The sequence below is a fragment of the Thalassophryne amazonica genome, chromosome 5 (assembly GCF_902500255.1).
Source record: "Thalassophryne amazonica chromosome 5, fThaAma1.1, whole genome shotgun sequence".
Taxonomy (NCBI): domain Eukaryota; kingdom Metazoa; phylum Chordata; class Actinopteri; order Batrachoidiformes; family Batrachoididae; genus Thalassophryne; species Thalassophryne amazonica.
The window spans coordinates 120,226,172-120,241,489 of NC_047107.1; the positions used below are offsets into that span (position 1 = coordinate 120,226,172).

Below are 15,318 nucleotides of genomic sequence, written 5' to 3' on the forward strand. Positions count from 1 at the left end.
TCTTGGATTTATAAACTGGGGGTTTATAATAATTATATAAGATATTTCCAATATCTCAGCTTCTAGATGACAGCATATTGAATCCAGTGGCTAAATTACGCATTTTCAGGGCCAAGGTGGTGCTAATTACAAAAATGTAAATGTGTGCAAAGTCACATTTATGGATGGCCATCTTGGATATGTATTTGTGAGTTTGCCCACATGTACATTTAAGCCGCCATTTTTACAAATCCCAGGTGGTCACTATGGTGGCTTCCAGGAAAATAGAATCATCCATTTCTGATTGCCTGTTACATGCACATTCTAAAACTGTATAATTTTACTCAACTCAAAAGCTAGTCAGTGAACATAGTGAACAATTCATCCCTGAGTGTTATTAAATTAACTGATTGTAAGCTTGAGAAGGTAAAAGGTCAAGGTCAGTGAAAGCATTTTTAATCTAAAAAACTACTTTCAAAGCCACTAACATTCATCATTGATGGGGGGTAATGTTGACATTTGTTGTTTTTATCAATAACCTTCTCTTAATCTAAAGAATTTTCATATTTTTGGTTTGTTAGCAGTGTCAATCAATCCATCATGACTGAAATGCAGAGACATTCAGCAGAGCTCAATGAGTGGATCCTGGAACAGACCATAATGGCCAGACCAGAACATAGATCATAATGGCCAGAAGTCTTTAGATACTCTGTCAGCAGTAGGCTTTGCCAAATTGCAGTAGCATTAACCATGCTAAAATTAGCACGCATGAGATGCACTTTAATCCTAACATGAAGTATTACTAGCAGGACCACAAGCTAATACGAGTATATAAACTCATTAAAAGGTTTATAGATTAATCAGGATCTAAACAAAAGATGGCACTTGGGAAATTCCTCAGTCTTACGTTTGCAAAGTTGAGAGGTGACATCGAGAAAGTAGTTCCTGCTACACGTGAGGACGCACTGGCCCTGCAGGATGGCGTAGGGAGGCTGACACTGGCGGCACTGGCCAGGACTCTGGCAGTCCAAACAGTGATCGTCACAGTCTGTGGAGAGCAAGAACCACTTGGATTCCTGAAAGACTTAGTGTAATGAAACTTATTCCCCACTGCAGGGTAGTCCATCAGGGTAAATGTAAATGTATAAAAAATGATCAGACAGAACGGAGTTTTCAGGGAATACTGTTAAGTCTTCATTTCCATACCATAAGTCAGAACAAGATCTAAGATATGATTAAAGTGGTGGGTGGACTCATTTACTTTTTGAGCAAAGCCAATAGAGTCTAATAATAGATTAAATGCAGTGTGGAGGCTGTCATTCCCAGCATCTGTGGATGTTAAAATCGCCCACTATAATTATCTTATCTGAGCTAAGCACTAAGTCAGACAAAAGGTCTGAAAATTCACAGAGAAACTCACAGTAACGACCAGGAGGACGATAGATAATAACAAATAAAACTGGTTTTTGGGACTTCCAATTTGGATGGACAAGACTAAGAGACAAGCTTTCAAATGAATTAAAGCTCTGTCTAGGTTTTGATTAATTAATAAGCTGGAATGGAAGATTGCTGCTAATCCTCCGCCCCGGCCCGTGCTACGAGCATTCTGACAGTTAGTGTGACTCGGGGGTGTTGACTCATTTAAACTAACATATTCATCCTGCTGTAACCAGGTTTCTGTTAGGCAGAATAAATCAATACGTTGATCAATTATTATATCATTTACCAACAGGGACTTAGAAGAGAGAGACCTAATGTTTAATAGACCACATTTAACTGTTTTAGTCTGTGGTGCAATTGAAGGTGCTATATTATTTTTTCTTTTTGAATTTTTATGCTTAAATAGATTTTTGCTGGTTATGGTGGTCTGGGAGCAGGCACCGTCTCTACGGGGATGGGGTAATGAGGGATGACAGGGGGAGAGAAGCTGCAGAGAGGTGTATAAGACCACAGCTCTGCCTCCTGGTCCCAACGCTAGACAGTCACAGTTTGGAGGATCCAAAAAAATTGGCCAGATTTCTAGAAATGAGAGCTGCTCCCTCTAAAGTGGGATGGATGCCGTCTCTCCTAACAAGACCAGGTTTTCCCCAGAAGCTTTGCCAATTATCAATTAAGCCCACCTCATTTTTTGGACACCACTCAGACAGCCAGCAATTCAAGGAGAACATGCGGCTAAACATGTCACTCCCGGTCTGATTGGGGAGGGGCCCAGAGAAAACAACAGAGTCCGACATTGTTTTTGCAAAGTTACACACCGATTTAATGTTAATTTTAGTGACCTCCGATTGGCGTAACCGAGTGTCATTACTGCCGACGTGAATTACAATCTTACCAAATTTACGCTTAGCCTTAGCCAGCAATTTCAAATGTCCTTCGATGTCGCCTGCTCTGGCCCCCGGAAGACAATTGACAATGGTTGCTGGTGTCGCTAACTTCACATTTCTCAAAACAGAGTCGCCAATAACCAGAGTTTGATCCTCGGCGAGTGTATCGTCGAGTGGGGAAAAACGGTTAGAGATGTGAACGGGTTGACGGTGTACACGGGGCTTCTGTTTAGGGCTACGCTTCCTCCTCACAGTCACCCAGTCAGCCTGCTTCTATCAGAGGAACATTGAATAGGATCCTTTCCTTTCTTTGCAATGAGGGTAATACAGGCTTCTGAGAAAGATTTTGGGAGGGATCCTTGGTTAAGAGATTGTAGAATAACTGAATGTAGGAATAGAGAAAGTAATGGGAGAATTTCTTGTAAAATTCTGCAGGGAACCCATCAGGGCCTGGACATTTACCGGACTGCATTGCTGAAACGGCTGACACGATTTCTGCCTGGGATATTGGGATCTCTAACGCCTCCCTCAGGTTAGGTGTAACTTTGGGCATGTTAATACGATCGAGAAAATCAAAAGACAAATTGGTTTCTGATTCTGAAGTATACAAATTGATATAGAAATCCCTGAAAGCTTCATTTATTTGTAAGTAATCTAAAGTTATACTGCCATTTTTAATTGAATCTTTGGGATATTTTGTTTAGCTATAGCGCCCTTTATAGATTTGAGAGTAACTTTCCAGACTTTTCCCCATGTATGTAGAATGTGGACTTACTTTTCAGGAGTAACTGTTCTGTTGAGTATGTGGTCAATAAATCAAACTTGGTTTGGAGTTCCAGTCGTTTTTTATACAGATTGGGGCATTTATTTTGAGCATAGTGTTTGTCAATTTCTTTCAGCTGTTGGGCCAGACTAGTTCTTTCTTTTAGAGAATTTAGCTTCAAGCAGGCGGTATATGAGATAATTTGACCTCTGATATAGACCTTGAGAGTGTCCCAAACAGTAGAGAGTGAGACCTCAGGAGTTCTGTTGATAGACAGAGAGAACCTTATTTCTTTCTCTATAAATGAGATAAAGTCATTGTCTGACAGCAAAGTTGAATTAAATCTCCACTATCTACTCCTTTGAGGGATATCAGGGAAACAGGGCCAAAGTTACAGGAGCATGGTCTGAGATAGCAATACTGTGGTAGTCACAGTCACGAATAAAAGGGAGGAGCTTATTATCAATAAAAAAATAGTCAATTCTAGAATATGTGTGGTGAACATGGGAGAAGAATGAATATTCTCTCTCAGCTGGGTGCAAAAAACGCCACACATCACATATACCATAATTGGATAAGAAGGCCCGGATAGTGAGTGACGACCTGCTGGTTATGGCGGGGTTATTAGAGGATCTGTCCAAAACAGTCCAGTCAGCAGTTTAGGTCGCCACCAAGTATTAATGAGTGTGTGTTGAGGTCCGGGAGCAATGAAAATACTTTTCAAAAAAGCCAGCATCGTCTGTATTGGGAGCGTAAACATTAACAAGCACACTGGTGTACTGTACAGTTTACCGGAAACTATCTGATAACGGCCATTTCTGTCTGAATTAACTTCAAATGGTTCAAAGGAAATGTCCTGACTAATGAGGATTGAGACACCGGGCCTTTGCTCGGAAGGAAGAATGAAATTTGTGTCCACGCCACCTCTGTATTAGTCGTTCATTGTCTTCACTTTTATGTGAGTCTCCTGCAGAAAACTATGTCTGTTTTTAATTGTTTTAAATGAGAGAGCACCCTCTTCTCTTAACAGGATGATTCAGACCCTTAACATTCCAGCTTGACAACACCAACTGACCGCTCATATTGCTAAGCGTTTACAAAAGAGAAGTAGGTGATAACACAACTGAGAGTGAAAATGTTGACTGTGCAGCTCTTGGCATATGGAGGAGAGAGAAAAAAAAAAAGGTAAGTTTGTGGCAGTGACGAACCCCCCCCCCACCCACACACACACACCACACCCCCACCCTCCCCTCCCCTTCCTGAAAGCTGAAAAAAAAAACAAAAGGCAGCAAGCTCCATAGAAAATACAAAATTACAACTCTTCCTAACTTCTAAATAGCTAGTGCTCCCATCACTTAAATCTGTGTTAACGTATGAGTTCCTCATGAAACAGGATTAAATAATAGTGAAATTGTTAAATCTAAAAGTATAACTATAACTGTGTACAAACGCGCGCCTACATAAGAAAATAGTCATAAATCAAGGCTGAAATGGTCAGAGCCCACAGATAAAGAAAAAGGAGTGCTATATTAAAATTGTGGTACATAAATGGGAACATGTATACTATTCCACACATTTAAATATAGAAGAAACCACCAGCTGTGTGTGTAGGAAAAAACGCAGAACTCAAAAATCACACTGCTGTGGGACTTTTTTTTATTTATTTATTTATTTATTTTAAACAGTTATAATGATATGATCGAGGTCCAGGGTCCTGTACTCACGTGAGCGCCGCCTCTGAGTAAACAAACAATTAACATAAACATGGCCAGCGTGAAAACAAAGCGTCACTCCTCAGTCAGAAAAAGAAAAAAGGCGGTTAAATCCTGATGATTACTTGCGCTGTGAAGACTGAGGTAAAGTGTCAATATAGTTCTGCGCCTCGTCCACAGAGCCGAGCCACTTTCTGTTTCCACCGGGTAGGGTCACACGGAGCCGGGCAGGGAAAAGTAAAGCAGGCTTGAGACCCAATGAGTAGAGCGAAGCCATCACGTCCTTATATCCCGCACACTGGGTGACGACCTCAGGGCTGTAATCTTCCATGACTCGCACCGGCTTCCCCTGGTACTCAAGTTTATCCCTGCGTCGAGCCTCTCGGATGAGAAGCTCCTTCACCTGAACCCGGTGTAGGCGGAGAATAACCGGGCGCCCGCTGATCCGGTGCGGGTTTCGGGGTGAGTGATCGGTGAGCCCGATCCAGCTCAGGCGGGGATGGAAGGGTGTCACGGCCATATATGTCACACAACAGGCTGGAGAAGAAATCCGTGGGTGTCCACTCTCGATAGACTCCGGTAACGCCCAAGATGCGGATGTTCTGTCGTCTCCTTCTGCTCTCTAAGTCCGATATCTTAGCTTTTAGCTTGGCGTTATCTTCTTGTAGATTTGAGCAGAGGTTTTCCACGTCCGTCAGGCGCTGGCTCAGGTCGTCAGTAACAAGTTCCAATGATGAAACACACTGGCCATGTTCCTCCACCGCGAGCTGGGTCTGGTCCAATTTGGCATCAAGCTGGCTGAAGGTGGCTTTAAAGTCCGCAGACAGCGCCACGCGGTGCTCCTCAAGTAACGATGTTATTGCCTCGAGGGTTATGCTAACATTAGCCTCATCCTTCTTGCTCGATTTTGCCAACTTTTGAGACATATTCAAAAATTACGATTACTAAAAGAAAAAAAAAGTCTAACGGAGGTTGAGTGTGCGATACGCGGTGTAAAAATAGGTATGGAGGACTTGGTAGTACTAAAAGTTAAAGTTTAGCCGGAGCGCTGGCAAAACACGTCTACTCCATCACACCATCAGGCCGGAAGTCGTCTATATACAATTTGATTCCATTCCTGAATGAGTTCATGATATTTGGGTAGCGACTGAAAGGCTGAGATCACAGATGCAAGCAGCCACAATAAGTTGGCTGAGGTTGGGTTGAGTGTAGTACTTAAAATATGGATGAGTTGTTCTGATGTCCTCACTGAGTTCACAGTACAACTCCGCTCCTTAATGAAGAAAAGAATGATTTGTTGTTGTTCTGCCACCTTATCAGGAAGTCCCTGGAGCCTACCTCTGGAGGACAGGCCCAGAACATGTTGGAGGGATTGTTCATAAAAGCTATGGGATCCCTCAGAGTAGCTGAGTGATGTGGCTGAAAACAGGGATGTCTGCCACTGTGACCTGGTGGCAGTAAATGATGTGTAATGGATGTATGAACTGCACCCAATAAAACATCGTGTCTGGGAGCATAAACTGGAGCAATTGTGAAATAAATATAACAAAAATCCTTTTTGTTGTTGTATTTCTTTTTCTGACCTCTGTTGTGCACATGGTCGTCACTCATTCTCAACATGATCTGGTTATTTTGAATTGTATTAACTCTCAGGTTAATGTTGAAAAGTGTTAATATCATTGAGGGTTTCAGTCCAAAAGATAACTGATGTCACTGTACCTGCATTGATACGGCTGACACTCGAACTGTTTCAGGCTGAGAGAACAGCTGGGGATCGGCAGCAAGCAGGGTGAACTCACCGCTCCTACAACGAAAAGAATGCAATCATAACATCACAAAATCGGTCAAATTCAGACATGAATGAGGTATAAGAACATTCTCCGTGTTCCTCAGTCTCACTGTGAATGATTGGGACCCAGAAACAGCTTATAGGTAGCCCTAGGTGCCACACACACACACACACACACACACACACACGATCACCAGTATCCTCTGCAGTATATCAGCATCAAAGACAGACGAGGTGTATTAGCCACAAATCCTGGTGGATTTTTAGCTGTCAATAAAACTTTAGCTTGCAGCCTCTAAACCAGTGGTCAAAACTTTCCAAAGTCTTCAACTTTTCACACATCTATTTGGAAATAAATGTGCCTGGTGGATTTTCTCCAGTTTTACAGTCTGGTCTGGAACCTCCTCCTCATTATCCATTTTCCCACCTTTGCTCCTCATCTGAGGCCTACTGCCGCCGGTGATGACCTCTGGATTCTGTAGCATGAGGTGGATGAGGGGCTGCACCTCCCTTGGATAGGATGCCAGTGCAACTTCCTTCCCTAGCCAAGGGAACCCATTTACAGCTAGGTGACCTGGGACGATGCAGGTGAAGCACAGACAGGCACCAAGACCAGGACCTCGTGGGGAGAACTTTTTAGCTGCTGACAACCACTGATTGGCCCTTTTAGTATGCTATTATCATGCTTTGTTGCCTATATTAGTTATAACTTTGCCATAACTCTGGGGGCTATTGTTCACCATAGCACATCATCAAAAACAAACAAAAAAACAAAACAGCAATAACAATGGCTTGTTGACTGCATAGCAACCGTTGTCTCTTGTCGCTGCAAATCACCCGCTCAAATAGAAAATGAATGGCAAGCTGTCGCATTGGCTCTGCTGCCTGTAGCTAATGTGACCATAGAGTTACAAAAAAAGCAAAGTGAGGAGGGCTGCCCGTCACTCTACAGTCAGAACCAATTGGTCAGTGAAGAAAATCACTTTAAAATCAACTGAACCACACAAGAAGTGCCAAATGGTCAACGCATGCTCAAAACACATTTAACAAGACAACGACTGAGCGATGGCATCTGCATGCACACTTTTCTAAACCAACACCTTCAACAGCTTGCCAGTTATGTGCACAGAAATACAAACAAGCCCACAGTGGGACTCAGGGTGGCGAAATCTCCCCGAAAAAGAAAGAGCTGCCCAGCTTCCTGCGCGTCTTGCGCTCTTCCACACGGCAGCACTGCTGAACTCTTCAGTGGTGATAAAACTCTTTAAATTACAACGTCTGGCAGCTGAAGTGACATTTTTTCATAGCCTTCTGTTTTTCTAACAGCTGGAATCATTAAATAGTATTTGAGAGCGTAATAAAATAACAAAACATAAGTATTTTTTCTCGTTAGTGCAACATTTCATTGACGTGCGCTCTGTGAATGTGATGGTGACATTTTGTTGGCTTGATTACAGACAAATGACTGAGTTTAAAATGCAGCCGCGAAATAAAATGGTGTTTGATGTTTGTGTTCCGGACCAACAAGTTCAGTTTGTGTTTCATAAAACACTAAACACAATGTTGCAGAGGCAGCAATGACTTTATTATTATTTTTTTGGTACAAAAACCTCTCTCAAAATAATTAAACGTTCATGTACAACTGCATTATTAACACATCAACTGGAATAATTTGAGTGTCTGCAGCCGTTTAACCCCATTCTCCATCATTTCAAGTATGCAGATTTATTCTAATTACTTTTTATTTTCTCAATTAATCTAGAAGCTCAAAGTGGGCAGCGGACCAAGTTAAGCTAATTCGCTGGCGCGCTGCCACTGTGGCGCCGAGCAGCTCAGTCAGGAGTGAGTAATGCCTTTAATATGTCCAGTCCAACCTGCTGAAGTGACGCGCGGTTCAAACCCAAAACACTACCAACCTACCAGAGCAGAAGGCGAAGCACAGGAACGTCGCTCTGAAGAATCCGCGTCTGTTCTGTCTCTAGCAAGTCCCTTTGGCTGCTCCCTTGTTTGCACTCGGGGTTGCCACAGCAAATCCAAGGTGGATCTGCATGTTGAATTGGCACAGGTTTTACGCCGGATGCCCTTCCTGGCGCAACTCCACATTACATGGAGAAATGTGGCAGGGGTGGGATTTGAACCTGGAACCTTCTGCACTGAAACCAAGCACATACTGCAGGCCACCGCGTCTGTTCTGTCTCTACGGGTGTTAAATACGTTATGCTAAGATCTAATCAGACAGCAGGACAAAGCCAAAAATACAGATTATGCAAATAAGCAGATTTAATGCATCTACGATCAACGTGTAACAACTAAAATAATGGAAAAGAACTTTTCAAGTGGGAAGCAGCATAAATCAAAGAGGAGACAAACTGCTCGCAGAATAACAAGTGCAGCGATAAATGAAACGTCAAGATGCTCAGTGATGGAGAGCAAACAAGAGCAGGCGTTTACTGTCAACCTTAAAAAGAAGGAAACATTCAATCTGAGTGAAAATCACTTTTTACTGTTGAAACCAGTGACTGTGATGTCACTGACTGGCCTTTGGGAAATTTGATCTCACTTGGGAGGCATTTAGGAACCCGCCTACTTAGGAACTAGGATGTGATTCTCCATCTTTTTCATTCTTAAAAACCAACATTTCTCAAGAATGTTGCCTGGAAGACCTCCCACAGGGAGACGACCAGGGGATGTCGTCACCAAACGCATGAACCACCTCAGCTGTATTGGGAATTTGGGAAGACCCATGACACACTGGAGGGATTATATTTCCCAGATGGCTTGAGAACACCACAGGATCCGCCAGGAAGTGTTACAACACTTGGCTTAGGATAGGGAAGTGTAGGACGAGTTGCTTGGTCTACTGTCACCGTGACCCGTGCTCAGGTAAGCAGCAGAAAATGATGAATGACTCTGACACAAATTGCTTCACTCTGGTAAATTTGATGTTAGCTAGATTCGTGGTGTGGAGTGTGTTTCAAATCAGAGTGGAAATCAAACTTTGACCTTTGACCTAAAGAGCCTTGACCTTTACAAAATTAACCCCTGAAAAGTACATTGGGTTTGACCTTCTTCCCATACCATGTTAGGCCCAAAGGACATGGGAGGAGTCAGGGAACAACCAATCAAAGCTTCTTCTTTGGTCACGTGATGTTTGCTGACCTTACAAGCTTTCAGAGGATCTTCTGAAACACCAGGTCACTTTGTACGGTAAAAACAGTTCGGTGGTTATCTGCAGAGTTTTCAGGCAAAATAATGTTTGCTTCTCTTAAATGTAGTCAAAACAGCAAAAATTAATTTCATGCTTTGGCTCTTCTGCCTGAAATGTGCGAGCCGCGTAAAGATACAGCAGCAGAGAAATTAGCTGTCAGTCAGCTCCGGCAGCATGGAGGAGGCCAAACGCACCAAATCCAGAGAGGCAGCAGGCGCACGGAGCGCTTTCACTCCACAAGTGTAAAGTTTGATTTAAAATCGTTAATTTTTCATTAAAACAAAGATGATTAATGATTAATGCCGACAGGTGATCCAGAAACTCCACCAACCTTGCTTTGTTTTTGGAGTGTCTGAACCAGACCTGACCGCTTCTCAGCTCCTCCCAGGTGAAGGCGTTGTTCCTGGCCAGCTCCCGCCCTCGTCTCGTCTCCTCCCCATCTCCGCCGAAGAGGACCAGTTGTCCGTTACGTGGTGTGTGGAGGAGCTGGAAGATCAGCTGATCAGGGGGGCTGTCTGGGTCCTTCACCAACAGGAGGGTGGGGGGTAGCGGGGCAGAACCACCCAGGGGGACCAATACAGAACCGTTGATCCGGAGGGTGGGGGGCCGGGTGTTCACTGAGAGGAGGGAAATGGAAAGAGAAATTCAAATGAGTGCTCTGTGGTGCTTTTATTGTTACATTTTTTTCCTTTATGTATTATTATTTTACATGTTTTCAGTTTCTTACAGAAAACAGGAAGGCATCCCCTCCTCTCTATGGGGCCATCAGAGATGACAGCACTTACAAATTCAGACAACATGTACCAGCCAATGCAGAAAACACAAATTAAATTGATGCATGTTCTGTCGTGCATGTCAGTTGAGCTTAGAAAATTTAAAAAATCAATAGCCTTTTTCCCTGCATTCTCAGGCAATCTGAGCTGCTAAATACTGAATCTTTTGTCATTTTTAGTACACTTGTTAAAAAAACAACACTGCAGCAGCATTCAATCAGTTTTGCTTATGCAGATCTTTTTCGTATTTTAACACATTTTGGTCAGCTGCTCAGTAAGGGTGGGGGGGGGGGGGGGGGGGGGGGGGGGGGGTTTGCAACCTCCATAACCTTCCCTCTACATCCGTCCATGGATGCAGGTGTTTTTGGTGTGTGTGTGTGTTTTCTGCATTTGCTCATATTGTCTTATTTTGAAAGTGTGTGGCCTGTCTTGGCCTCCTGTCCTTTCCTCCTGCATCACTGCTAGAGTTAGTGTTTGAAACAACACAATCTTGGTTGTAATAACACCTGACCGTAGTAAATTAAGAAACAAAGACAGAGGGGGGAAAACAGAGACTGATGGAACTACAGAGCTGAAAATCCTGGGTGAATTTTTCTTATGTTTGATTAGATTTCTATCAAACTTTTATATTTATTTATTTTTTGGACAAGTCACACAGTTGTATGCAAAGGTTTGGGCACCCCTGATAATTTTCATGATTTTCCTTTATAAATCATTGGTTGTCTGGATCAGAAATTTCAGTTAAATATATCATATAGCAGATGAACACACTGATATTTGAGAAGTGAAATGAAGTTTCTAGTATTTACAGAAAGTGTGCATTTAAACAAAATTAGGCAGGTGCATAAATTTGGGCACCTTTGTCATTGTATTGATTTGAATACATTTAGCACTAATTATTGGAACACAAAATTGGTTTGGGAAGCTCACTGACCCTTGACCTCCTTACAACAGGTGAATCCAATCATGAGAAGGATATTTAAGGTGGCCATTTACAAATGTTTCTCCCTTTGCATCTCTTCTAAGGAGTGGCAAATGGGGGCCTCTAAACACTCTCAAATGACCTGAAAACAAAGCTTGTTCAACATCATGGTTTAAGGGAAGGATACAAAAGCTATCTCAGAGATTTCAGCTGTCACTTTCCACTGTGAGGAACATAGTGAGGAAATGGAAGACCGCAGGCAACAGTACTAAGGTTAAGGCCCGAAGTGGCAGGCCAAGAAAAATCTCAGATAAGCTGAACTGAATAATGGTGAGAACAGGCATTGTCAACCCACAGACCTGCTTCCAAACACCTACAACATGATCTTGCTGCAGATAGTGTTCGACTATACAGCGCACTTTGAACAAGGAGATGTTGGATGATGCTGTAATGCAGAGGAAGGCTTTTCTTCTGCGTACATGCCCAAAACAGAGTCTCTTGAGGTATGCTAAAGCACATTTCGACAAGCCAGCTTCATTTTGGAATAAGGTGCTGTGGACTGATGAAACTAAAATTGAGTTATATGGACATAACAAGGGGCGGTATGCATGCAAGAAAGAGAACACAGCATTCCAAGAAAAACACTTGCTACGTACATAAAATTAGAGGTGGTTCTATCATGCTGTGGGGCTGTGTGGCCCAGTGCAGGTACTGGGAAATTGGTTAAAGTTAAAGTCACATGGATTCCAGTCAATATCAGCAGATTCTTGAGAACAATGTTCATGAATCAGTGACAAAGCTGAAGTTGCACCGCCCTAATTTTGTTTAAAGAATTATTACACACTTTCTATAAATCCTATAAACTTCATTTCACTTCTCAAATAGCACTGTGTTGTTGTCCTGCTATATGATATTTAACTGAAATTGCTGATCCAAACAACTAATGATTTATAAAGTAAAATCATGGAAATTATCAGGGGTGCCCAAACTTTTACATACAACTGTAGTTAGTTGAGAAAACACAAGAAGCTCCAGTAGCCTCATAAAAGCTAAAAAAGAAAAATCAACTTCACCAGCGGCTGCACTTCTAATTAAAATGTGACATGCTTCCACGTCTCAGTATTTTATCTCTGTCTTCAATCTCTACATCTAAATAAATCACACCTTCTAAAAGAAAGCCTCCTCAGAACACCAAGCTGCTAATTACTGTAATTAATTAATCCATTTATACAATTATTACCAGTTTAGAGTGTGAAAGGATGACAGGAGTTGATGAAAACAAAACTAAATAAATAATAAATAATAGATAGATAGAGATACTGTCCTGGTGTGGCATTTCAGAAAGTTGTCTTTAATTGGACGTGGCTTCATTGGTGAACTTTTTGTAAAGATCAGCTCTTTAGAGAGAGTGCATTGTAATCTCATTAAAAGCGCCAACAGGCAGCCTCAAACTGCAAAGGTTTGCCCACATAATTAATACACACAAATGAGAATAACTCTCAGTTAAAGCACTAGTTTGGTGGTGGTGGTGTGTTGGGGTGGTGGTGGGGGTCAATTTTGTTTGAGGCTAATTCACTTTATTAACTTGAGCAGTAACTGCAGACTAGAGCCTGAAAAATATTCCTGATTTCACCAACAAAAAAAAAGTGAATTCATCACAAAGGAGGTGTGATAAATTCACTCTATTAATTAAAAAAAAATCACTTTGTCACAAACCATAAATCATCTCATAACTACAGTTGTCTCTCAGCGCTCGCGGGCGTGTCTGCCTACAGGTCGACAGCTGGAATTTGAACATAAACACCAGAAATGAACGTGCACGTCTCCTCTAATGACCTGACTGTCGGCGCTCCCGTTCAGCAGAAGCCATTAGCGGAATAGTAACGGAAAAGTCTTTACTGTCAGGATGGAAATGTTACCAGGATGTTCTCCTAAAACACCACCAGCTGACAGCAAAACCTCAATGAAGGTAGAAGTCCAGTAAAATGATTTCCACTGCAGAGGTAACTGACTTCATGTGTTTTGTAAAGTTTGATTAACACAGCATCAATCAGAGGCCAAGCTCTTTTTTTAAAAAAAGAAACCACTTCAACAGCAGTGATGGAGACTCCATATGGAACGGTGCATGCTGACAGCAAATCAATGGGCCCTATCTTGATGATCACATGGCCCAAGTGATAAACTTTGATGGCCTCAGATAAAGCCCTACTTGAAGTACAGAAAAGTTGCAGTATCTTGACTGACCACTTGAGGCTGGCTCCAAAACAGAGCACATTCCCATAGGAGTCCATGTTAAAATATCCAACTTTAAAGCAGAAATAAACGTTTAATAAATAAATGTTTACAGCCTGGTACAAAAAGGGTCTTGGTCTCTATAGATAGTTCCTCCTCCATGGCAACTGTACAGGGGGGGGACTTTTTTTCCCCCATCTTCTTAGTTTAAGATGTTTTAAGAGATAAAATTCTGTAAAATTAGAGGTATGGTCGCTGAGCCCTATATCGCTGCCCCTCATAGTATCCAACCGTAACTCACTGTCTGCTCGATGCTGCTGCTAGCTGTTGTGGAGACTATGTCCATTTCAATTTCAATTTATTTTATTTATATAGCGCCAAATCACAACAGAGTTGCCTCAAGGCACTTCACGCAAGTAAGGTCTAACCTTACTAACCCTAGAGCAACAGAGGTAAGTAAAACTCCCTCTGAGGAAGAAACCTCAAGCAGACCAGACTCAAAGGGGTGACCCTCTGCTTGGGGCCATGTTACAGACATAAATTACAGAACAAGTCCCAAAACGAATAGTACAGGAAATGCTGTTGGCACACAGGACAGGAGGGTCGCCAACAGCAAATACAACTCCCATCTCTGGATGGAGCTGCAGCACCTTAAACGAGAGAAAAAACCAGAATCAGGCAACAGAAAGACAAGAAATACTGTATAATTTGCCAGCATTAAACAACAAGAAAAACAGAAGAAATACTAAGGTGATTGCTGGCCACTAGTCCTAAGCTTCACTAAAAGACCCAGAGTTTAGGTAAAGTTGAGGCTGTGGCCCGCTCTGTTTCCTAATAAAATGAATTAAAAGAGTAAAACGCATAAAACAAAACTATACCAGTATGTTAGCCATACGAAAGGGAAAATAAGTGCACCTTAAGTCTGGACTTGAAAGTCTCCACAGAATCTGACTGTTTTATTGATGCAGGGAGATCGTTCCACAGAACAGGGTCATGATAAGAGAAAGCTCTGTGACCCACAGACTTCTTATTCACCCTAGGGACACAAAGTAGTCCTGCAAACTGAGAACGCAAAGCCCGGGACAGTACATAAGGTTTAATTAGGTCAGCTAATGTCCATTTTGTTTGGAGTATTTTTATGACAAACACCTGGAATAATCTGGCTTGTTGGTGGTGAAACGTCCTAACAGATCATCTAAGACATCTCTGCTGCAATATGAGTAAAATTCTTGTAGGATTTAATGTTATATGCAGGGGCGTAGGTTTGCATATGGACCATAAGGACAGTCACAACCACATATTTTGGATGGCAAAAATAGTCCCTACCAATATTTAGCATTTTTGTTTATATAACAAAATCATTCACCTATTTTTCTGCGAACTCGATACTATAATTTTAGTCGTCAGGTTTTGTGTTTTCGACGTGCCAGAGTGACAGGGTTACCCATGTTGCAATTTCATTAGCTCACGTTCTTCTCACATGGACGTAAACAAAGCGCATCTCGTGCAGGCAGTGCTTCATTTGTAAAGTGGGAGGTCCCGGAGCACAGAGGATGGGTGGCTCCGGTGCAGTGTTGCCAGATGTACGATAATTATTGTATTTGTACGATAGTTGT

The 15,318-nt window shown here is 42.2% G+C and overlaps 1 protein-coding gene across 1 annotated transcript in view; it reads right to left on the reverse strand.

Moving 5' to 3' along the window:
* fras1 (Fraser extracellular matrix complex subunit 1) overlaps positions 1-15,318 on the reverse strand; it is a 786,018-nt gene that overhangs the window by 301,014 nt on the left and 469,686 nt on the right. Inside the window, exons 26-27 of the mRNA XM_034171199.1 lie at positions 10,107-10,392; positions 6,498-6,582 (exon numbers count right to left, since the gene is read on the reverse strand). Coding sequence (XP_034027090.1) covers positions 6,498-6,582; positions 10,107-10,392 — 371 coding nt within the window. The remainder of the gene's footprint in view (positions 1-6,497; positions 6,583-10,106; positions 10,393-15,318) is intronic.